Source organism: Ipomoea nil, unplaced genomic scaffold, assembly GCF_001879475.1.
Source record: "Ipomoea nil cultivar Tokyo-kokei standard unplaced genomic scaffold, Asagao_1.1 scaffold0813, whole genome shotgun sequence".
NCBI classification, from domain to species: Eukaryota; Viridiplantae; Streptophyta; class Magnoliopsida; order Solanales; family Convolvulaceae; genus Ipomoea; species Ipomoea nil.
The window spans coordinates 602,244-626,572 of record NW_017617241.1 but is presented as its reverse complement, the minus strand read 5'-3'; the positions used below and the strand labels follow the sequence as shown (position 1 = coordinate 626,572).

The following is a 24,329-nucleotide window of genomic DNA, read 5'->3' as shown; positions in this document are numbered from 1 at the left end:
CTGATATGGATTCTCAATATATATAAACTCTGAAATGAGAATTAAAATAATTATATATATATATATATATATATATATATATATATTGTCATTTTTATTTGTTTTAAACCGCTATGATACCACTTGTTAGGAATTAAACTGCTCTGATAATACTTGTATTTGTTTTAATTTAATTTTTAATATTATTTTTTTTACCTCTCTATAATTAGTCTATAGTCTCCGGCTATTATACATAAATTTGTAACATGTGAGACTGTTTTTTTATTTTAATTTGTTACGGAGGTCAGTCTGGAGAATCCAGTTGTGGATGTAACTCCAGTTCCCCTCGCTGCATCATCTGGAGATCTCGTATCTTGTGAACGTATTTTGGTGGCTGGTATATCGAGAATGAACTTTGGAGTTACTTTAGGGCATATCGTGTCATTTTACACCCATCTCCCTCTATTCTTAAGAGGTTTCATGGCAGAATTGGTATATGCTCTCACAAGTAAGTTTAATGTTTGTCAGCATTTTATTTTAAAAATAATTATAAGAACAAATTGCACTTTTGGTCCTGTGAGTATTAGGGTACTGACAATTTGAGTACGTGACTTTCAAAACTCTCAATTTAGACCTTTAACTATGCAAAAATTGACAGATTTGGTCCTCCGGGCCAAATTGCCGGCCAATTTTGGCCAGAAAAACATAAATTGGTTCGAATTTATTTGTGTTGAGGGCAAAATCGTCATTTCACTCCCTTCTTCTTCATTCTCCCTTTCTTCTTCGTTCTTCTTCTTCTTTCTTTCTTCTTCTTTGCTGCTTTTGTCGTGATTCTACTTTAACATTCTTCTTCTTCTTCTTCGAATTTATTTTTTCTTTTGTCGTAAATTCACATTCTTCATTTCACTTCTGTCGTGATTCTACTTTAACAATTTAGAAATTCAAAATAAATTATTAATGATAACAAAAGCTACAAGTAATAGATTAAAGAAGCAGCAAAGAAGAAGAAAGAAAGAAGAAGAAGAACGAAGAAGAAAAAGAAGAAGAAGAACGAAGAAGAAAGGGAGAATGAAGAAGAAGGGAGTGAAATGACGATTTTGCCCTCAACACAAATAAATTCGAACCAATTTATGTTTTTTCGGCCAAAATTGGCCGGCAATTTGGCCCGGAGGACTAAATTTGTCAATTTTTGCATAGTTAAAGGTTTAAATTGGGAGTTTTGAAAGTCACGTACTCAAATTGTGAGTATCCTAATACTCACAGGACCAAAAGTGCAATTTGTTCTAATTATAATTATAATTATAATTTTTTTTTTTTAGATTTGATTTCAATTATAAACTATCCCAGGTATTGATTTTGTCTCTTTGATCTTCCGGTACATTTTGTATCAAATAGTTTTTTGAGATAAAAAGATCTCAAATTTGACTTTTCATGAAAGTTACATATTAATGTTCTTAGTTTGAATCTAAAAACTAAGACTAACCTTTTATTAACAAGTCAACATCCTTACAAATTAACTTCCAAAACTTATTTTATTTTGTACCTTCTCTCGAGGTATCCTAAATACAAAATGTCATTTTTTTTTTTTTCATTCTCTAATAAAATAAAGTTTATGTGTTTCATGATTGTGTGATGCGTACTATATGACAATTTTAGTAATGGTTATGTGGTCGATGTGTGTAAAGTAATGAAGAGTGAATGCTAACTATACAACTTACCTATAACATATATAGTCAAAGAAATGTCCATACCAAAGACATTAACATGTGAGTTTTTTTTCTTTCCTGATCACGAGGTGTCCGACAAATTATACAGTGGATCGCGGTCCACAAAGCATTGCGGATCATGGTAAAAAATGACACCGTTTCTTTTAATGAAAACAAACGGCACCCATTCCGCATAAAGTAGCTTTGTTTGTATAACATATTCAGTTTCATTTTATATACACTACAGTTTCATTTCAACACGACTACAGTTCCATTTCGATATAACTACAGTTTCATTCGACATTATACACTCAAATATGTGAAACTGTTATTCAGTTTCATTTTATATACACTGTAGTTTCATTTCAATTCAATTACAGTTTCATTTGATAATATAAAAATAATATGTGAGATAGTTTCATTTTAGATACACTGTAATTTCATTTTATAATTAAGAGACACACAAAAAGGGGCTCCGTTAATATGTAAAGGCAGCCGTTTTTGGACCATGGTGGTCCTAACTATAGGAGACACCTTTAAGCTCGTACCATACTCAGACTAATCCCCAATCGCACGGGACCAGCCCAATTAAGGAGAAAGTGTTGAATTCCCGACCTCTCTTAAGAGACAATAGTGCATGGTCACTCACGCCAACCAAACTGGTTAACCTTGCTTGCTCTTCCAAGCCTTTCTACTCCTTCCTCCGATCACCACCAACCACAACAAGGTGAACCAGCTCCCAGAGATGAGCATTCTTGCCATACCATTCAACGAGTCCAGTCAAGTTCTTCACACGGTCCAACCTTGCCATTGTGAAAGCACCTTATGTAGACTCTAAGGCTACAATCTTTATATGTTATGGCCATGTCCGTTTCCGCTTCACTTGCCTCTATGGGAGGGTCGCTCCAGGCAGGTTCGGATCACTTACAATACACAGGCTCTATGAAGGAAGGGGTTAATTAAGAGCGTTTGAAATATGTAACCAATGAAATACTGTATTTGTTCGATGAGAAATGCGAGTGTATTTTGTCCACTTTGAGACTTTAATATTACTAATTGCTACACAACTACACAAGTTACCATTTCACCTAACTTTACACACACCACATAAACGAAACAAATAAGATATAAGTTGGAATATGGCCCTTTCCTATTAAAAGCTAAACTAACTAATTAACTTTCAAAGATTATCTAAGCTCTATAACTCGATCTATTGATGAGCTTAATTAATTTAGATCTGAACCACACTCCCTGCCGTTTCTATATCTGTGTAGAAAACAACAGAGTCCGCTGGGTACACTTTCTTCAGTACTTGGACGGCCATGGAAACCGGTTTCTATGAACACCTCAAATCTCAACCGCCATGGCTTCTTCTACTTCTAGCTCTGGGCATTTTCAAACTTGTCGCCTTTTCACTAATCATTCTGAAATGGGTCCGTGCCAACTTTCTCCGGCCGGCAAAGAATCTGAAGAATTACGGCTCCTGGGCGCTGGTAACCGGAGCTACCGACGGCATCGGAAAAGCCTTTGCTTTCCAGTTAGCTCGTAAGGGGCTGAACATAGTTCTGGTGGGCCGGAATCCGGAGAAGCTGAGAGACGTTTCCGGTGGGATAAAGGCCAAGTATGGGCAGATCCAGGTGAAGAGTGTGGTGGTGGATTTTTCCGGAGACTTGGACGACGGGGTTCGGAGAATCCGAGAGGCGATCGAGGGGCTTGACGTCGGAGTGTTGATTAACAACGTGGGTGTTTCTTATCCGTACGCGAGGTTTTTCCACGAGGTGGATGATAAGCTGTTGGGCGATGTGATTAAAGTGAACGTGGGAGGGACTACTAAGGTTACTCAGGCGGTTTTGCCGGGGATGCTCCGGCGGAAGAGAGGGGCGATTGTCAATATTGGCTCCGGTTCCGCCATTGCCATCCCTTCAGCTCCCCTTCATGCCGTTTATGCCGCCACCAAAGCGTAAGCTACCTGTGTATACACACTCTATAGAGCATTGTTATATCACTCTTCCTTCATGCATCCATTTACGTCTCCCTTTTTTTTTTTTTTTTTTTTTTTTTCATTTTCTTTTTGTTTTCCTTGAAAAAAATGGTCCTAAAAATTCAATTAGTCTCTTAAACTTTTATAAATTATAATTAACCACATCAATATGTTTTTTTTAATCATAAGGAAAGGGGATACTCACATATACAAGCTACTACATCAAATGTCACCATAATCACCTCCACCTAGGCGGGAACTCACCACCTCCCACATAGGGAAGCAACTTGGTACCAGTAAACCACAAGGTCTTTGGTACCACATCAATATGGTATTGATGAAGAATATACCCCGAATTCAGATTTCCCGTACGATCTGTGCTCCTGCTTGGGTCGGAGTCAAACGGTTCGGGTCTCGGTGCACGGGTCAAGGTCAAAGATGACGGGTCAAACCCGTCATCTTCTTGTGCCTATAAAAGGGCATTTTGCCCTTCAAGTTAGGGGTCTTTTGGCCCTTTCCACCCCCTCTCTACAAGATCCTCCTTCATCTCTCTAGAAGGCATACAAATTAAAGAACTCATTGAATGTTCATACACACTCTACATTCATTTCATAATTCATTTCATATACACACGGTACACATCCTGTTCTACGAGTACAACCAGAAATTAGTACTATCAGGTATTTTTGCACATCAAAACTTAAAAATCAGTAATAATCTGTAATAGTATGTCATTAGAGTTCATGTGGCATTTCAACTAGTTCCGGGGATTAAAAGTTAAAACTGACGACGAGCAACTCGTGAGGTAACCGACAACCATTTGTGACTCATGAGTTTTTGTCCTGGATCGGAGATGCATGGTCGGAACATCACGGGAACCTAATGACTTGCTATTACTGATCACAAATTTTTTGGCGACTTTTTGTATAAAGTTGAGGGCTGCATTTGACAATTTTTTTATTTTTTATTATTATTATTTTTTATTGATGAGGGAAATCCTAGCCACTATTTAGAGTATATGCATAGTAAATCTAGCTTTGTAGCCTTAATTGACAAAAAAAGGACCTAAGTTGTTTACAGTTGATCAATTCAAACAAAGAAAATTAATAGACTTATTAACTAACTTGACTAGAATTATCCTACATCACCACTTTGATTTCATGCCATCTTTTATTTGCCGTCCCGTCATCTCTGCAACTAAACTATTTCTTGATTTTATTTTCAGATACATTCATCAATTCTCAAGATGCCTTTATTTGGAGTACGGCAAAAGTGGGATTGATGTGCAATGTCAAGTATGTATTGCTCCCTACTCCCACCTCAAAACCTCTAGAGCCATACATACACAAACACTCATAACTTGAAGCCAACAAGATTAAAACTTGAAATCTCACCGAAAACAAATAATTTGCCATATACAATCCACACACATATATATGTATGTAAGAATGTACCACCTAGCTAGGGGCAACCCAGGCCATGCCAGTCAAGTTAGCCAAACTATTACTCCATGTAGTTTGAGAAACACAAGATTTCGAGTTCAATTTTTAATAAAAATTGTTTATTAGTCTTTTTGGTTTGAGCTGGTTTATCCATATCAAATAGTAGCTGCCCAGATTTTCGTTGTATTTTGCAGGTACCATTATATGTGGCAACCAAAATGATATCAACAATCAGAAAATCATCATCATCATTCTTCATTGCATCAACAGATGACTACGCGGAGGCAGCATTGAGGTGGATAGGTTATGAAGCAAGGTGCACCCCATATTGGCCCCATTCTCTGCAATGGGCTTTGCTCTATTTCTTACCCGAGTCTGCAGTTGATGCCTGGCGACTCAGGGATTGCCTGGGAATCAGAAAGAAGGGAAAGCTCAAGGATTCCAGGAAGAAGAAGGAACTGATGATGCAATCTCAAAAAATAGTACCACTTGAATGAACAAATACTTATCATTTTATGAATATTACATTGACTATGTTTGACTATGCATGCAAGGTACTTTTTACTTTATTTTAAACTTTTGGTTTACATAACTCCGTGTTTTGATTGATTAAAAAATGATCCTTTTTACTTATATAAGTTCTTTTTCTTCGTCCAATAAAATACAGATATGTAACAAGAGGTTTTACTTAATTGGAATATATACTTATCATTTTCCTTGGACAAATTCAGCAATGGTTGTGTGCATGGTGTCTAAATACGGAAGAACTTTATTATTCATCGTGAAGTAATTTTAAGATGGCGCTTTCATGTGAAATTTTGAATTGATGGTGCACTTTTTTACCGAAAAATAAAAGCTCTTATTACTTGATGTCAAAGATTTACTTCCTATTTTTCTAAATAATGTTTATCTTTTTTGCTAAACGATCAATGAAGACTACCAATTTGTTAGTTAGAGATTGAAACCCCTTTCTTTATTTGGTTATAGAGAATGGTTTAACCACCCTCCCCGTTCATTTGTAATGTATTGTCTTCGGACCTGACCTTTTGTTAATAAATTTTATTCCTTATTTTCTTTGGTATTAACCAACAAAAAAATCAATAAAATAAAATAAAATATACCTTACTAGGAAAAAAAAAGAATAAGTTTGTTTAATTTGTACATATCTCATAGTCAAAGAATTGTACATACCAAATACATCATCACCACATACTACATGAGAGACTGAGAGTTCCATACCTCATAGGCTCATACATATATGCATGGAAGTTTCATACTACACGCATCACCATTTCAACTAACTCTAACATAACACATAAAAGAAACAAACAATAATATATATTAGTGCACCGAAAGGTGTGATAGTGCGACTGGAACATGATTATATTCTCGTATAAAAACGTCACGAATTTGATATTTACTAACATTTTTCCAGTCAAATTCATTACACGTAGCATAGAGTATTTATAGTACAAATTACTTCTCTTATATGTAATTTAAATAGGACCGGGGATAATTCTCTTTAAAAAAATTATATGAACGTGAGTTCCTTGTGCAACTGTTGATAATGTAATCCAATTAACAAACTTTGTAGATCATAAAATATTAGTTTGGGTTGTCCTAATATAACACGACTCACTTGATATCACTATTTTATTGAGCCTATTAATTTAAGTCAAGCTAATAAAAATTAGACAGATCTCAATTAAGTTTGAGTTTTAATTTTTTTTTTTTTATAAATCGAATCAAATTTTAAATTTTGATTATTCAAACTCCATTTTTCAGTTGACCTACTTGAACATGCAGCTCAACAACCTCTTTTTCCTGTAGACAATTAAGGAACTCTCAAGTCTCAATGCTCTCTGCTGGCAACCTAAATCTGGACTTCAAAACCATATTTGTTGTCTATATAATAACGGAAATTATAATAATTAACTATCAAACATATGCATTAAGTAAAATCTGTTCATATATAATAACTTGTAACTTGTTAATTAATTATATAAAAGCTGGATATAAATTAAATCGTAATAAAAAGATTATTATGGATTAGATTGATTAGACCGAAATGTTCCGATTCATGAGCATAATATTTGCAAATGTATTTTGCATTTCCCAATCAATTGATTGCGTCCTTAACAATCCAAGTTGTGGTGGCAATGAATTTAATTGGAACTACCTTCCCACCTACCAATGCCTACACATTTAAGTCCATTGATACAAGTTATGATATTTATTATTTTATTTATTTATTTAGGTAATGAGAAAATCAACAATTATTATTCGTGTTGAATAAATTTTGTTTTTATATAACAACTTGTAATTATATAAGGGATTAAAAGGATATTGGAAAGAGTGATTTTCGAGTATTATCAATTCTATTACAAGGTACTATCCGTTCATTATTTTTGTGCAACAAATATGATCTAGAGGGTCTTGATAAGAGTGATTATTGAATAGTATCAACTCTATTACAATGTAGTATCTGTTTAATATTTTTGTTCAATAATTGATAAAATTAAGGAACACAAAAATACTACTCCTTTCATTTGTTTTAATAATTTAAAGACTGCAAATATTGTTCTATCAATATTTGTGCTTCAATATATAGGTTGTAACAGAGTTAATAGTTCTCAAAATAAATTCTAAAAATATGTTAAATCATTGTACCATTTATCAAAATATTTATACGTTTATTAACAAATAATATTTTTTTTATCGGATCACGAGGTGTCCTGAGTTGGCATTAACTGTGGAACCGTTCACATCGGACCTACTAAATTAAGGAGCAAAGTGTTGACCAGATTGATTTTTTCATTCCAGAGGACATATGTATTAACAGATAATATTAATTGTTAAGACCTTGTGATTTAATGGTACAAAGTTAAATTTTCATATGGGAAGTTGTCGGTTTGAGCTTCGGCATTGAATTTTTATATTACAATTGAACATATATATATATTTTTTTTCACAATTAACATTTTTCATTCAAAAAATTGAAGCTAGATATGGCGTATTAATCAATTCGGCATGCCCAACTGTTTTCTCCTAACCCTCTCATATATTCAAAGCTAAACCCACCATTTTCAACTGCTCTCTGAAGCTATAAACAGCTCAGAAGTCAGAGCTGCTCCAAACCTCCATTCTTAACCGTGTAGAAAGCTCTGAGTTTGCTCAGTTGCCGTGTACTCTTTCACTTCGACCATGGAGGCCTGTGTCTATGAACAGCTCAAATCTCAGCCGCCATGGCTTCTCGTGCTACTAGCTCTCGGATTCTTGAAGCTTCTCGCCTTGTCTGTAACCGTTCTCAAATGGGTCCACGTCAATTTCCTCCGCCCGGGGAAGAATCTCAAGAAATACGGGTCATGGGCGCTGGTGACGGGGCCGACCGACGGTATCGGAAAAGGGTTTGCGTTTCAGTTAGCTCGGAAAGGGCTGAATTTAGTTCTTGTGGGGCGGAACCCGGAGAAGCTGAAAGATGTTTCCGATTCGATAAAGGCCAAGTACGGGCAGACCCAAATCAAGAGTGTGGTGGTGGATTTCTCCGGCGATTTGGACGACGGCGTTCGGAGAATCCGGGAGGCGATTGAGGGGATAGATGTCGGAGTTTTGATTAACAACGTCGGCGTTTCTTATCCGTACGCGAGGTTTTTTCATGAGGTGGATGATAAGCTTTTGGCTGATCTGATTAAAGTCAATGTGGAAGGGACTACTAAGGTTACTCAGGCGGTTTTACCGGGGATGATTCAGAGGAAGAAAGGAGCTATCGTCAATATTGGCTCCGGCGCCGCCATTGTTATCCCTTCAGATCCCCTTTATTCTGTCTATGCCGCCACTAAAGCGTAAGCTAAATGCAATCTTTAGAACTATACTCTTCATTCATATGCTTTCCCTTTCCTTCAAGTCTATGGATAGTTTCTCCGTCAACCTTATAATCTTTCACACTTCACATCTTTTGTTGCTTAAAGTTCTTTACTTCTGCTTCCTACTGATTTGATTGCCATTTGCAAAAATTGAAACTTTCTATGTTTTGGTGCAAAATCTTTATATTTCTCTTTTATTGGTGAGGATTCTTACCAAACCCTAGCCCCCTACCGAGCATTTGGGACGAGCATTTGGGAGGATGTAAATCATGGTAACTCAGCTGAACACAGACACTAGACTTTTGCTTGCTGGGCAAAAGGAGTCCCCTCAGTTTGAGAGGTTGCTCTCACACTGCTGCTCGATCCCTAGTCATTCTTCCCAAACTTCACCCCTGTGACCAACTGAGCTGTCATGCAGGCAACTTGGAGATCAATTTATCTTATTCCTATATAGTGAATTTGCTGCAAGTTGATCATTTAGCATTGAGCTAGTTGTCCGTTCAGGCAGCTTAGTTGGTTCCTAGCGATAGATTTGTGGGAAATACAAAGGATAGATCTTGAAAGCCGCAGTATGGGAGTTACACCTGATATGATGGGCTCCTTGTGGAGCCAGGAATAGTCCTCCCATCTAATGGACCGTTGAGACATTTTACCCTCCCCTATTCTGTGGGGACCCTGGGTTCGCCTTTTGTGGGCAAGCAATCAGCATTGAGCTAGTTGGCTGTCTTGCTTCTTGCAATTCATAATAGGCATTTATGAGATTTTGAGTACTGCTATTCTGAATTACATTGGACTAATGTTCATGATTTTACTTTCAGATACATTGATCAATTTTCAAGATGCCTTTATGTGGAGTACAAGAAAAGTGGGATTGATGTGCAATGTCAGGTATCCATTGACCCCATACTCACATGTTTAGTTCACTGGTTTTATTATATACTTTGTTCTTACCTTAGCTTATGCATTTAGAGAAATTGAGCTTCAAAGCTGATCATTGTGTTAATACTGGAGAGTCCATCCAGGGAAAATACAGTATTGTATTCGATTTAGTTACGGTAGGGTAGTCGAATTCAATGCGTGGTTCCAACTTTGATGTGTGATCAGTAAAAATCATTTTAACTTGGTTAATGGTAACTTAAACACTGATCAGAGCAGAGTTCTTTGATGCTTAAACTTGACTTTATAGTTTTTCTGGATCTGACTAATCACAATAATCTTGGTAATTCAAAACTGCTGTTTTGCCGGGTGGGAGTTTATGAGCACATATCAGGATTTCTTGTTCTAGCACTCTTATCAGGTTTCTGTCTGTAGGTACCCTTATATGTTGCAACGAAAATGGCATCAATCCGGAGATCTTCGTTCTTTGTTCCATCAACTGATGGTTATGCTCGGGCTGCCTTGCGTTGGATAGGTTATGAACCTAGGTGCACGCCATATTGGCCCCATTCGCTTCTATGGGGCTTGCTCTATTCATTGCCCGAGTCAGCAGTTGATGCTTGGCGTCTGAAGTTTTGCCTCGGAATCAGAAAGCGAGGGCAGCTCAAGGACTCGAGGAAGACCGAATAGGAGCCACTAGTCTTGCCCATCCCATTGTTTCGCTGTTATTTTCAGTTTCATTTATACTATGAATGATTTCCATGTTATCTGAAACTGCAATTTGAGGTGGTAGGACTTCCTTTGTTATAGCTTTATTTGCCTTATGTACCCTTCTTCTTCCTCTAAATAATTTCTAAGTTTGGCTGATGACTTTAGTGCCTTTTGTAAGGGGATGTTTAATTTAATTTTGTTTTTGTTTCAAAAATGTGATTGGAGAAATCAGTTATGATACTGCATTACTGCTTGTTTGCTTCTCCCTCCCTCCGAGGGCCCCTACCAATGTTGAAAAAATCGCTAGGCGCCCTCTAGGTGTCTGGGGACCGCCTAGAGCGCCTAGGAGGCCGACCGCCTGGCACCTAGGCGCGATTTTTGCAACACTGGCCCCTACACTGATACATCTTACTCGACAGAATTGTTGGTAAATCACGATGACTCAATAGCCCTCTAGGTCAGAGGGCGTGCTTAGTGCCTACAAGGAACCACCTATACAGAATGGTGAATTTCCACACTGCGACTGTCGGGTGTTTCTCCCTATTCTTGCTATGTTGTATGGATGATTATATTAAGAAAGCAATTCCAAACTCTACGGTGAGACATCATCTGTATTACAGAGTTGTGGCAAAGAGTTTCTAGTTTGCACCTTTTTTTTCGGCTTCTCTGGTGGTCGGGGACCAAGCGTGCTAACATCGATAGTAGCTCGATGCAGCTGTGCAGAACGGATGACAGCATCGTAAGCCTTTGCAGACAGAACCATATCCTCATTTTGCGCCCTCGTGTACAACTCATAAGATAGCCTCGGCTTGCCATCTTCTGCAAGTGCCACGATCATCGTTTCATAGGTAACCTCATTCGGGGCTATGTTTAGAGCTTTCATGTGCTGAAACCATTCGTATGCTGCACTTCCCATCTCGTTCCTCGCACATCCACTGATAATTGCGTTGAATGTGACGACCGTTGGCTCAATCCCACGGGTTTTCATTTCCAGGAGTGTAGAATTAACAGCATCGAATTTGCCTTGAGAAGTGTAAAGTGAAGCCATGATAGTATAGGCGTAAAGATTTGGTTCCACGCCCAGTTTAAGCATGTGTTTCCATACCTGCAGTGCCTCGTTGTATAGTTTCCCTTTCTCGAGAGCACTGAGCAACGCACCATAGGAGATGATTGTTGGCTTCTCGCCTCGTTCCACCATTCTCTTGAAGATCTCTATGGCAGCAGATGTTTCTGAAGCCTTGGAACAAGCAATAAGGACAGCATTCCATTCCCGGCTACCCGGTTTGAGTCCTTTCTCTTCCATCTTTTCGAGCAGCCTAACGCCCCATCGCCATATCCCTCGTTTTCTAGCTGCCCCGAGTAGAACGTTGAAATGAGAAACTATCAGTTCATAAGACATGTTATTCGGTTTTGGCCCGTTTTCCAACAGATCTTCGTATATTTCGAGAGCTGCCCACCATTTCTTAGCCTTCCCCATTAGCCAAATCACATGGTTACAGACAGATAGGCTAATCTCAGAGCTTCTTTCTCTTATCCTCTCATACAATTCTTTGGCAACAACATAATGTTCTTCGCGGGTACAAGCCCACACGAGGCGTTCGTATTCTGCCCGCCCAGGCACGAGCCCGGACTTGTCCATTTCTGTCAGCAGCCTCAACACATTGATGCTTAAATTCTCGGGCTTCGTTAGCCACTGCCTCATCACCTGGTAGCATATTCGAATCGTGAAATTCTCGAGCTTCGAAAACTCGGCCTCCCAGTTCTCGTCTCCATCCTTTCCATACTTGTCTCTGATCTCTACAAAGAATTTCACAGCCCCGACGCCATCTTCAAGCCTCCGGTAAGCAAACAAGGCTGTGGAGTAGGATGCAGGGCTCGGAGACAAACCATTCCTCGATATCTCCTCGAAAAGATTCAGCGCTTCGAGCTCCTGACCTTGTTGTATATATGCACTCATGAGAATATTATATGTAACAACATTAGGGTTAATCCCATCCAACACCATATCCTCCATTACTTTCTCAACAACATCATACTTTTCAGCCTCCTTTGCAGCCCCCAAGAGACTGTTGTAAATGAAGAGGTTTGGATGAATAGAACCAGAAGAATCTTTGCTCCTTCTCCTCAGCCAATCCACAAGAGCCATTGCAGAATCTAGCTTGTTATCTTTGCCAAAACCTCTAATCATAGATGAACACACTTGAAGTGGAAGCTCTCCCTTGTCCCTTAGAATCTCTTCCACATCATCTGCATTCTTGGCACTGTGCAGGCTCTTTGCCAGTGCTTTAACATCAATCCTACCATGTCTTTTCCCCCTAATATCTTCCTGGTTATCTTCGCCTCGAACTGAATTGCTTCCATCGCCTTCTTCGCGAGACAATCCCACATTTCTTATTCCTTCCAGCTGCAGACAACCACCAAAATCTTCATTCTGAATTTTCTCAGAAACTTGATTCAGTGACAGTGAATCTTTCTCCAGAGTGCCACACACAGATGTCTGCTCCTCTGACACTAAGGCTAATGCTGAAAATGAGCCAAAACTGCCATTTTTTCTTGGATTGCAGAAGAAATGAAATCTGGGAAAGGAATGTTCAGACAATGATTTCCATCTAGACCCACAAATTTGTGGCCTAAGACAAGTCCTGAAACCACTACTTCCAGCAAGATCAAATCTTTCAACCACCCCACTTCTTGAAATTGAATTAGAACAAAAACCCAGCTCAAATCCCTTCCAAGAATCACTTTTCAGAGGCCAAACACCAAAAGCTTGCATTATTATGAGCACTGCAATTCAACCCAGAGCTGATTCTACAGCTAAGAACACAGAATACATACTCCCACCTCAAAATTCTAGCTTCAAAACAGATGAATTCATAGGTCTGAAAAGCAGAAAGGGGTTATAGTTTGGTGCTTTTTTGCTGGTGGTTTAAGCATGCTGATTCGCTGATACTATTCTGGCCTTATCCTAGCCATTCAAATGTGCTTAGCTGTTACCTGCGACGAGAGTATTGGAAATTCTGGTGAAACGACGCCGTTGGAAGAAGAAGGCCGTTGTGGGTCTATACCAGATCATTAATGGGCCTGAGCTTCAATTTGAAGATAAATCCATAATCTTATAACTTTACCTCCCAAGGGTTCCTTCTTCCTGGATTAACAATTCCAATAATCCAATCCAAAGCCCAATTTCAACTTAAACGAGTTGTTATACGGATAGTTATGCTGTGGGCTCGTGCCCAGCGTGCTTCATGCGCACGTTATCTTCTTTTTTTTTTTTTTTTTTTTTTTTTTTTTTTTTTTTTTAAATTTAATTTCAGACCGCTTCGTTATAGGAGCATATATTCACAGCTTTGTGTTCATAATTTCATAACTGTACATTCATAATTCCATAACTGTACATTCATAATTCTATAACTGTACATTCATAATTCTGTAACTGTACATTCATAATTCAATAACTGTAAATTCATAATTTTCGAAGCTCTATGTTCATAATTGTAAGTTCATAATGTCAGAGTTCTATGTTCATAATTTCATAACTGTACATTCATAATTCCATAACTGTACATTCATAATTCTATAACAGTACATTCATAATTCCATAACTGTACATTCATAATTCTATAACAGTACATTCATAATTCCATAACTGTACATTCATAATTCCATACTGTATATTCATAATTCCATACCGAACATTCATAATTTTCGAAGCTCTATGTTCATAATTGTAAGTTCATAATTCCATAACTATACATTCATAATTCTATAATTGTACATTCATAATGTCATAACTGTATATTCATAATTTCATAACGAATATGCCGTTAACGCCGTTAACGGCGTTTCGAACAATTTTTTTTTTTAATTAAAACAGCGTCGTTTTCACGGAAAACGACGCCGTTTTAGCGCCGTGCGCACCTTGCAAGGTGCGCACGTGCGCATAGCATAATTTGCCTTGTTATACCAGTCGTTATATCGGCACCAGTGTGCACAATGCATTGTGCGTCTTGTCCTACCCAAAATATCGTCGTTTTGGTACATTGTTAAAAAAAAAAATCATTTATTTTGAATACACATAAACTCATAACAGAATACACAGAAACTTATAACTGAATACACATAATTTAACATTATACATTGATACATAACACACAGAAACTCTACTATACTAAAAAATGACGGTCAAATTTTTTAATCAAATGAATAGCTCAGAGATCAGTTTTTAATTTTTCCTGGGTAGAAAAAATGACGGTCAAATTTTTTAATCAAATGAATGGTCAAATTTTTTAATTTATCGGTTAACTTTAACTTTTTCGTTAACTTCTGTTATTTCACCGTTAACTTACTCATTGATTTCATTAAAAAGATCTTAGATTCGAACCTCATCCCAATCAAAGTTGGCATAATTAGTACTCTATTTTAAATAATAATTAATAACTAAACAAAGTAACATGGTTGGACCAAACTCAGATTACCTAGGTAATCTAAGATGACCTAAACCAAACACTCCCTTGGTGGTAACTAAATAAATGAACATGTCTAAAAATAAGTAAGTGATTGAGTGGGTAAAGCATAACTTATATCTAAAGCACTAAGACACCACATCGTATCCAATAATAATAATAATATAATAATTAACAACCCAAAGTTAAGTGGTCATAAGAGCAAGATGCTTGTTCCAAAATAATAATTTATAAAACTTTACAACTCAACTTGATTCTTGAAAATCCATCAACTCAGAACAAGGTTGACACTAAGGCAGGCAGCTAGCTAGCTAGGCTTAATTAATATACTTACATGCATACCACAAAGAAGATAAACTTCTTCATACTTAGTTCTTCCATGATTATGATTTATGAATGAAGGGTTTTACTCTTCTGAAGCCCCAGAAAGTGATGTTTCCATTCCCAGGGGCCAGCGAAAGGTATCAAACCGCAGAGCAGTGGGAGAAGGAGCATTGTGGAGTAGAAGACAACTCTCCTCATCCAGTACGGAAATATAATCCTGGTCTTTTCTGGTGCAGTGACAGGCCCGACCAGAATAATACACAAACTTGAAACACAGAAGTTTGAAAAGAAATGCAATAAGCATAAAGCCTCCCAATACAATAGCCAATGAGATCCACTGCCTCCCAGTGTATCCACGCAAAGCTTTCCAGCAACACCACACACTGCTCCTAATAATAACAGTATGAAAGTTACTGGCATTGCGTGATGTGAAGTAGCTGAACGCCGAATAAGCAAATAAGCAACTACCACGATCATTAGTACACCAAATACCATCCGAAATACAATTTGAACTTTACAACTCAGAGTCTGCAGTCCATAATTCACAAATCGCATCGACTTTGGCATCCACCAAGGCATAGATTCCTAAGAAAACATATTTTATTAGCATAGCGCATAGCAACCACTACTGGAAATTCTGAAATTTTCGACCATCTGAAAGTGATCTTAAATCAAGTTGAAAGCCTTGTTCCGACCACTTTTTGCTTTCAACTTGATTTAAGATCACTTTCAGGTGGTCGGAAATTCAATAATTTCCAGTAGTGAACGTATGGAAAATGCTAGAATCATAAAATGAACAGAATCGAGAATGAAGTATATATTCCTTACAGTTGTGCAGGCATTAGTAGCTTCAGTAATTCTTTTGAAAGAATACACATATGTTCCATATCCAAGGCACCCCACCATAATGAAAAGACCAGCAACAAGACAGTCAATACAGGATTTGAGCAGCTCAGTATGTTTTGCATCTTCTAATTCATTCTTAATCTTCTCGGCTTTGAAGGATGCCGTAGATACACCCAAACATAATTTCCATCTCTCCAAAATATTAGCTTGAGAGTTAACAGCTAGCTCTTTTTCTTTAAGTTGCAACTTTTTGATCATAAGACCAATCTCAAATGTCTTAAGATCATTAGATCTAGCGTGCTCCACAACACCCATTTCTAATGTGCTATGTTTGGTATTAGTAATTGCAGAAGAGTAAGACGTGTCATGAAGGGTAAGCTGGTGATTCATTGATTCCACCAACATATTTTCATTTACTTCATCTTCTAATTCATCCTTAAAATGCAAATTCACCTTTGAGATACAAGTTCCTCGGTTTGCAGCTTTTTGGTGCTCTACCACATTCTTCATACAAGACTCATTCACTAATCTCAGACTCATCAATGTACTTCTAAATGATTTCTCAAAGTTCCTCACAAAAGACTCAAACTCATCCCCAAAAGCCTGTATCAATACAAGAAACACATTATATTAGAGTATAAAATTCTAGACTAAAAATAGATGGGAATTCTGATAAAAGAGTATCTATTATATGACCACAAGAATTAGCTGAAGATGTTAATCTCTCACATTAGCCAAAGATTCCCGAACAGCCAAACTGCAAATCTGAGAAGAAAAAGAACAATGGTTATACATCATCAAACTGTGACTCATCCATTGCAACAGTACTAACATGCATATTCACACTGATGAATATTCATGTAAGAATTATCCTAGAGAGAATATACCTTAGAGAGATGATCCACTGACATAGCTGCATCTTTCCTTTCCAATACCTAAAAGAGGCAAAGACCATTGACAAAAAAAAAAAAAAAAAATTAACCAGAGTGAAATAGATAAAATCCTATCTAGTATAGGATGACAGTGGTGAATAAGTTGACAATTTATTTAAAGAATCAAATGGTATCAGAGTTAACCAGCACGAATCTCACAGAAAGTTGAACTTTCAGGTCTTGAAATGGAAGTGCTAAAATGAAAAGAATAATCAAATACAATTTTCCGATCCCATAATCAATGGCAACATGAAATCTTATACGGTAAGATTTCTAGGTGTATTAACTGTAATAACATCTCCAATACAATGTTATCTGCGGACTCAAGTGTAATATCATCTTGGTAAAAAGTTAAGAAACTTGCAAGTTCAATAGTGGTCAAAGAACAAGACATTTATAGGTCTAGTGACATTGAACCTCCATATAATACCCAAAGACATTTCAATGAGCTCATAGGATAAAAATTACAGAAACGGCAGGCAAATTGTTGAGTTTGTCTCATATATGGATTAGGAATAAGTGTTTGTCTCATACTAGGAGTAGGAGTGAAACGAGTAGACCTATTGTATAAGGATTAGATGCCTATAAATATATTGGTTGTATCCCTATAGGTTGTGTCACCACTATCACCATCACTATGAATAAGAGAATTGTTTCGCTCCCGTGGATGTAGGCACTTTGCCGAACCACGTAAATCTTGTCTTCTTTACCCTTTATGCCATTATTATTTTTCTTGTTCTTGTTAATTTCAACAAATTGGTATCAGAGCACTGTTGAGATGGTCCGTTCAAATACAAAATTCGAGGTATCAAAGTTTGATGGTACAGAGAATTTTAGGTTATGGCAATCTAGGGTAAAAGATTTGTTGGCACAACAAGGCCTTCTAAAAACTTTGAAGGCGGAAAAGCCATCTGATCTGGAAGAGGCTGATTGGAAGGAGTTGAAGAAGCAGAAAGCTACGGACGTGGTACATGCTAATGAATCTTATTATAGTGAAGGTGATGTTCTAGCGGTAACTAGTAACAAGTTCGAACATTGTTTGGACTTGTTGGGCGTTTCTAGATGCTAGATGAGAATGTGGTGAGGGGCACTGTGGTGTTGGGCAGTGTAGATACCAGGAGGGGTCGCGGACTTGGTATGGGTCGGGCTTGTCATGAGTCACGGCTGGTATCGGTATGGGCTTATATGGGCTCAGTATGGACCAATATGGCACTAGCATGGGTTGGGCTTGGCATAAGTCACGGCTGGTATGGGAGGACTTCTCGGGACGACGAAGAAGTTCGTGAACATGCACTGGGAAACGTTTGATGTTGCGTTGTGCGTGTTGCTGGCCAGTGGTAATTGCTGGTTAGCGGAGCATTGGGCAAGGCACACGGGTTTAGTGTGACTTTGCAGGGACGCTGTTGTGTTGGGGCAGCGTGGATACCAGGAGGGGATATGGACCTGGTATGGGCCGGATGCAAGAAGTCAACTGAACGGGGCAGTTAGCATGAGTCGCGACGGTATAACAGGTCGACGGCTGAGGGGCGAATGGCTTGGAACAAAGCGGTTCGTGTACATGCTGGAAAACGTTTGATGCTGAGTGGTGCATATGGCCGGCTAGTTGGGATAATCATGGTTGTTTCTACCCATGTGTATATGTGAGATAAGTTTTTTTTTTTTCTCCTAAGGGGCGTAATTGTGAAGGTGGAGATGGTGAGATAAGTCTTTTCTCCTAAGGGACATATTTGCTAAGGTGGAGATTTGTTGAGTTATCTTTTTTCTCCTAAAGGACATATTTGCGAAGGTGGAGAAGTCTTTTCTCCTAAAGGGCATATATGTGAAGGTGGAGATGGTGAGATAAGTCTTTTCTCCTAAAGAGCATATTCGTCAAGGTGGAGATTTGTTGAGTTATCTTTTCTCCTAAAGAACATATTCGCCAAGGTGGAGATTGTTGAGTTTGTCTCATATATGGATTAGGAATAAGTGTTTGTCTCATACTAGGAGTAGGAGTGAAACGAGTAGACCTATTGTATAAGGATTAGATGCCTATAAATATATTGGTTGTATCCCTATAGGTGGTGTCACCACTATCACCATCACTATGAATAAGAGAATCGTTTCACTCCCGTGGATGTAGGCATTTTGTCGAACCACGTAAATTTTGTCTTCTTTACCCTTTTTGCCATTATTATTTTTTTTGTTCTTGTTAATCTCAACACAAATAATTTAAGGGAAACAACCCAGATCAATCAAGAATCTACATTTGGATGCTAGCTTTCACTTTAAGGTGTTTGGTTGGATGGAAATCAAATTCCATGGAAAAGATTTTCCATGAAATGTAGGAAAATGTTGTTTTACCTTGTTTGGTAGGATGAAAAATCTTTTCCATGGGAATTTGACTTCCTAAAGGTGAAGGAAAAGAAAATCCTATCTAAACATTGGTATTTTGTTTTCCAAATGAGTTGGGAAGAAAATATAGTAATATTAGACTATTTTGCCCTCATCAAAATTTATTAACTACACATGTATAAATTATTGTTAAGGACATATTAGTCTTTATATTCATAATTCCTTACCATTCCAAACCCAACCAAACAATGGAATTCATATTCCCAGTAATTTCTTTTCCACTAACCAAACAATGGAATCTATTTTCCTGGTAATTTGTTTTCCATGGAATTTGAATTCCATTTCCCTTCAAATATTTTCCAGCGAACCAAACGAGCTACAGAAAAGTGTCCGTTTGGAAAGCAGGAAAATGACTTCTGGAAAATGAGTCATTTTCCAGAAAATATTTTTCTTTTCCCGTGTTTGGTTGCATTTTGAAAAACTGTTTTTGTGTGTTTGGTTCATTTTCTGAAAAATGAGTAGAATTGTATAATTAATCATTTTAATTATTTGCTTTCAAAAAAAAAATCATTTTAATTATTTTATTTAGAATATTACAACATGTATAATATATAATAATATAATAATAATTTTAAATATAATAAAAATAACTAATAATATATCAAAAATATTATGGTGGTGGTGGTGGTGTAGTGGTAGTGGTGTTATTTGTTATAATAATAATAATAATAATAATAATAATAATAATAATAATAATAATAATAATAATAATAATAACAACTGGTGGTGGTATGACGGTGGTGGCAGTGGTGGTGGTGGTGGTGTGGTTGCGGTGGTATGGTGGTGGTGGTGGCGGCGCTTGCGGTGGTAGTAGTTGCGGTGTTATAGTCGTGGTGGCGGCGGCGGTAGTGTGATGGTGGTGGTGTGGTGGTGGCGGTGGTGGCGGCGACTGTAGTTGCGGTGGTGGCGACGACGGTTGTGGTGGTATGGTGGTGGTGGTGGCGGCGGTAGTGGTGGTGTAATGGTGGTGGTGGTGGCGGCGACGATGGTTGCAGTGGTATGGTGTTGATGGTGTTGGCGGTGGTAGTGATTGCGGTGGTATGGTGTTGGTGGTGGTAGTGGTGGTGTGATGGTGGTAGTATGGTGGCGGTGGTGGCAGTGGTATAGTGGTGGTGGCGGCTGCAGTAGTGGTGGTGATTGTGGTAGTGAGGTGGTGGTGATTGTGGTAGTGAGGTGGTGGTGGTATGATGTTGATGTAAAAGTTGGAAAATGACTTCCCAAAAAAGGGAAGTCATTTTCCTCCAAAAACAAGCCTATTTTCCAAAGTCAAACTCCGTTGACTTGATTTTTCAGGCACATCCAAACAATGGAAACTTGGAAAATGATTTCCAGGACTCATTATAATTACTACTAGTTTGTCTTCATAATTCAATCACTAAACCCTAAACATGAATGTCTCTAGCTTTCTCATGATTACATCTTTGGAACAATTTCTTTACACCTTAATTTTCATGTTTTCCTTCATAACTTCCAACCATCTCATACCTCAATACTCAAGATGAAAATTTTCAAAACCAAAATTTCAAACTTTTCCCTAAAAGCCGATACTTTTCAATGTACGGAGTAACATAAACTACTAATCATAAGTAACATGAAATTTTTCAAAACCAAAATTTCAAACTTTACCCTAAAAGCCGATACTTTTCAATGTACGGAGTAGCATAAACTACTGATCATAAGTATTACAGTACATATTTCATAACTGCGTATACCTGAGCAAATACAGCTGCAATAGAAATGCCAAGATGGAGAGCGACGGCATCAACATCGCCAGCCATATGCATGGCGGCCCCAGTAAGCGCTCTAGGGTTCCGGCGACCGTTCAAGACCCTAAACCCTCGTTGCTTCGAACCAGCAAACGACGTCGCACTCAAACAAGCCGAAGAAGATGATGCCGTCGGCGAATGCGGGTCGGGGAGCTCCGGAGTCACCGGCCTCCACTTGTTCTTTATGTTCTTCCGCTTTGTGGCAGTGGCGGTGACGGAGGCCAATGACGGCGGCGGAATTTCGGTTGTGGGATTGGAAGCGACGACGTCATTGACGGAGGCGGGTTCCGTCGGGGGATTGACGGGTTGGGTGGCGTCCATGGTTAAATTTGACGGCGAAGAAGTTGTATTTCATTGGCGTGGAATGAGTGTATTTCAACTTTAATACTTTCAAAGATTTTATGCACGGTCAATGTATATATGCTATACACAAAATTTGCATTTTTAGTTTTTGAGTTATAATCAAATTGTATTTTTAGTTTTTGAGTTATAACCAAGTTCTGACTTAATTCTTTTAAGTTATGTTTGTATTAGAATCTCTTCTACATCATCTGCATTCTTGGCACTGTGAAGGCTCTTTGCCAGTGCTTTAACATCAATCCTACCATGTCTTTTCCCCCTAATATCTTCCTGGTTATCTTCGCCTCGAACTGAATTGCTTCCATCGCCTTCTTCGCGAGACGACCCCACATTTCTTATTCCCTCCAGCTGCAGACAACCACCAAAATCTTCATTCTGAATTTTCTCAGAAACTTGATTCAGTGGCAGTGAATCTTTCTCCAGAGTGCCACACACAGATGTCTGCTCCTTTGACACTAAGGCTAATGCTGAAAATGAGCCAAAACTGCCATTTTTTCTTGGATTGCAGAAGAGATGAAATCTGGGAAAGGAATGTTCAGACCATGATTTCCATCTAGACCCACTAATCTGTGGACTAAGACAAGTAGTCCTGAAACCACTACTTCCAGCAAGATCAAATCTTTCAACCACCCCACTTCTTGAAATTGAATTAGAACAAAAACCCAGCTCAAATCCCTTCCAAGAATCACTTTTCAGAGGCCAAACACCAAAAGCTTGCATTATTAATATGAGCACAGAAACTCAACCCAGAGCTGATTCTACAGCTAAGAACACAGAATACATACTCCCACCTCAAAATTCTAGCTTCAAAACAGATGAATTCATAGCTCTGAAGAGCAGAAAGGGGTTATAGTTTGGAGCTTTTTTGCTGGTGTGGTGGTTTAAGCATGCTGATTCGCTGATACTATTCTGGCCTTATCCTAGCCATTCAAATGTGCTTAGCTGTTACCTGGGACGAGTATTGGTAATTCCGGTGTAACGACGCCGTTGGAAGAAGAAGGCAATAATGTGCCGTTGTGGGTCTATACCAGATCATTAATGGGCCTGAGTTTCATTTATGATGACCCATAAGATGAATCCATCAATAACTTTACCTCCCAAGGGCAATCGTTATGCTGTGCATCCGTATGCAACATGCATGGTGCATACGGATGTCAAAACGACGTCGTTTTATTAAAAAACGCGCGTCTCTCCTTTAAAAACAATTCAGGTTCGATTCCCAGCTACAACATTATATTGTTCATTCATTCTGGAATTTTAGTTCATAGATTGTGGAATTATAGTTCATTGATTATGGAATTATAGTTCATCGATTATGGAATTGTAGTTCATCGATTCTGAAATTTTAGTTTATAGATTATGGAATTTTAGTTCATTCATTCTGGAATCTTTAGCTCATAGATTAGATTATGGAATTATAGTTCATCGATTATGGAACTATAGTCCAATTATGGAATTATAGTTCATCGATTATGGAATTTTAGTTCATATGTTGTTGCTGGGAATCGAAACTGATTTTTTTTTAAGGGGAGATGCGCGTTTTATTAAAACGACGTCGTTTTTGCATCCGTATGCACCATGCATGGTGCATACGGATGCACAGCATAATTTGCCTCCCAAGGGTTCCTTCTTCCTGATTAATAATTCCAATAATCCAATCTTAATCCCAATTTCAACTTAAACGAGCTGTTATATGCAATTTATATCGTGCACCAGGGCGTGCATTGCATTGTGCGCCTTGGTGCAGACGTCGTTTTGAATTATTTTTTTTGAGAATTCTATTTTTCTGTGTCGTTTAAAAAATGTACATAATTTTATAACAAAATACACATACTGTTTTTTGAAAAGATAATACACATAATGTAACATCTTTATATCTTTATCTTCTTTATATATATATAGAATTACATTCAGGTGAAAACACCTCTTAAAGTACAAACATGTGGACTAATCTGGGTCATCAGATCTTGCATTTTGATGGCTATGATTCCCGCGTGGTGAATTCTTTAATTTAATGGGTTTTTATGTTAAGGGGGGTAGGTTTGGTATTTTACTAGTGATTAAATCCTACACAGATTTTAGTATGTAATTTCACGCGACGTTGGGATTTCCTTCTATTCTGTCGTTTCTTTTATCTTCGTGCGTAGGAGGTGTCGGCTTTCACCGCATCACGCGTTTCTTCCACGGCTTTGCTTCTCTGTTCTTCAATTCCACGTAGCCATGGTTATCGGGGGACCTCGGCACAGTGAAGAGGCGGGGTCCATCGGTTGTCGGTCGAGGTTAGTTAGTTTGTCTTTTGTGCTTTTTTTTTTTTTTGGGGGGGGGGGGGGGGTTGTGTTTTTCTGCATTTTTTGGGTATAACCGGGGTGATTTTGGTGTTTGCTGGCTCGTAGGCGCTGGTTTTTGTGGGTTGGGGTGCAGGTATTGGGGTTTTTTGCCCGGATTTGGTACCTAGGGTTTTTGTTGGTGGTGGTTTTTGGGTCGTGGGTGTGTGGTTCGCGGTGTGGTGTGGTTTTGGGGGTAGTTTGGTGTGGGGGGTTGTTGAGGTGTGGGTTTTGTTTTGGGGTTTACTGTGGCGGTTGGGGCCAATTTACTGGTGGTGGTGGTTCTGGCCAATTTACTGGCTAGTTTCAAAAAAAAAATTCTTTCAAAATCCGTTTGAGTTTGTTTAGGGTTTTATTTTTTGTTG

The 24,329-nt window shown here is 38.2% G+C and overlaps 3 protein-coding genes across 4 annotated transcripts; 2 read left to right on the top strand and 1 right to left on the bottom strand.

Annotated features, from left to right (window-relative positions):
- Positions 1–2,922: 2,922 nt before the first annotated feature.
- LOC109178252 (very-long-chain 3-oxoacyl-CoA reductase 1-like) lies at positions 2,923–5,608 on the top strand. Its single transcript, XM_019327872.1, has 3 exons — positions 2,923–3,645; positions 4,892–4,961; positions 5,303–5,608. Exons 1-3 carry the CDS (start codon positions 3,008–3,010, stop codon positions 5,603–5,605), a joined length of 1,011 nt encoding a protein of 336 aa, XP_019183417.1. The 5' UTR covers positions 2,923–3,007; the 3' UTR covers positions 5,606–5,608.
- A 2,531-nt stretch (positions 5,609–8,139) lies between these two features.
- Positions 8,140–10,731, top strand: LOC109178253 (very-long-chain 3-oxoacyl-CoA reductase 1-like). The gene is made up of 3 exons (XM_019327873.1): positions 8,140–8,950; positions 9,790–9,859; positions 10,283–10,731. Exons 1-3 carry the CDS (start codon positions 8,313–8,315, stop codon positions 10,535–10,537), a joined length of 963 nt encoding a protein of 320 aa, XP_019183418.1. The 5' UTR covers positions 8,140–8,312; the 3' UTR covers positions 10,538–10,731.
- A 172-nt stretch (positions 10,732–10,903) lies between these two features.
- LOC109178250 (pentatricopeptide repeat-containing protein At3g46610-like) lies at positions 10,904–22,508 on the bottom strand. Of its 2 annotated transcripts, XM_019327870.1 has the most exons (3): positions 21,818–22,508; positions 11,180–12,791; positions 10,904–11,059 (listed from the first exon to the last, which is right to left on the bottom strand). In XM_019327870.1, the coding sequence occupies exons 1-3, from the start codon at positions 22,358–22,360 to the stop codon at positions 11,037–11,039; spliced, it is 2,178 nt and encodes a 725-aa protein (XP_019183415.1). In that variant the 5' UTR covers positions 22,361–22,508; the 3' UTR covers positions 10,904–11,036. The 2 variants fall into 2 exon arrangements, with proteins under 2 accessions (XP_019183415.1, XP_019183414.1); XM_019327869.1 differs by lacking the exon at positions 10,904–11,059 and having other exon boundaries at positions 11,125–12,791.
- Positions 22,509–24,329: the final 1,821 nt, after the last annotated feature.

What these genes read in the sequence shown, in the direction of transcription:
- LOC109178252 (XM_019327872.1), top strand. Translation starts at nt 3,008, where the DNA reads ATGGAAACCGGTTTCTATGAACACCTCAAATCTCAACCGCCATGGCTT. An exon ending in GTTTATGCCGCCACCAAAGC is followed by an intron (nt 3,646 to 4,891) that starts GTAAGCTACCTG and finishes TTTTATTTTCAG; the next exon opens with ATACATTCATCAATTCTCAA. An exon ending in GGATTGATGTGCAATGTCAA is followed by an intron (nt 4,962 to 5,302) that starts GTATGTATTGCT and finishes TGTATTTTGCAG; the next exon opens with GTACCATTATATGTGGCAAC.
- LOC109178253 (XM_019327873.1), top strand. Translation starts at nt 8,313, where the DNA reads ATGGAGGCCTGTGTCTATGAACAGCTCAAATCTCAGCCGCCATGGCTT. An exon ending in GTCTATGCCGCCACTAAAGC is followed by an intron (nt 8,951 to 9,789) that starts GTAAGCTAAATG and finishes TTTTACTTTCAG; the next exon opens with ATACATTGATCAATTTTCAA. An exon ending in GGATTGATGTGCAATGTCAG is followed by an intron (nt 9,860 to 10,282) that starts GTATCCATTGAC and finishes TTCTGTCTGTAG; the next exon opens with GTACCCTTATATGTTGCAAC.
- LOC109178250 (XM_019327869.1), bottom strand. Translation starts at nt 22,360, where the DNA reads ATGCAAGCTTTTGGTGTTTGGCCTCTGAAAAGTGATTCTTGGAAGGGA. An exon ending in ATGCAGATGATGTAGAAGAG is followed by an intron (nt 12,792 to 21,817) that starts ATTCTAATACAA and finishes GATGTGGAAGAG; the next exon opens with ATTCTAAGGGACAAGGGAGA.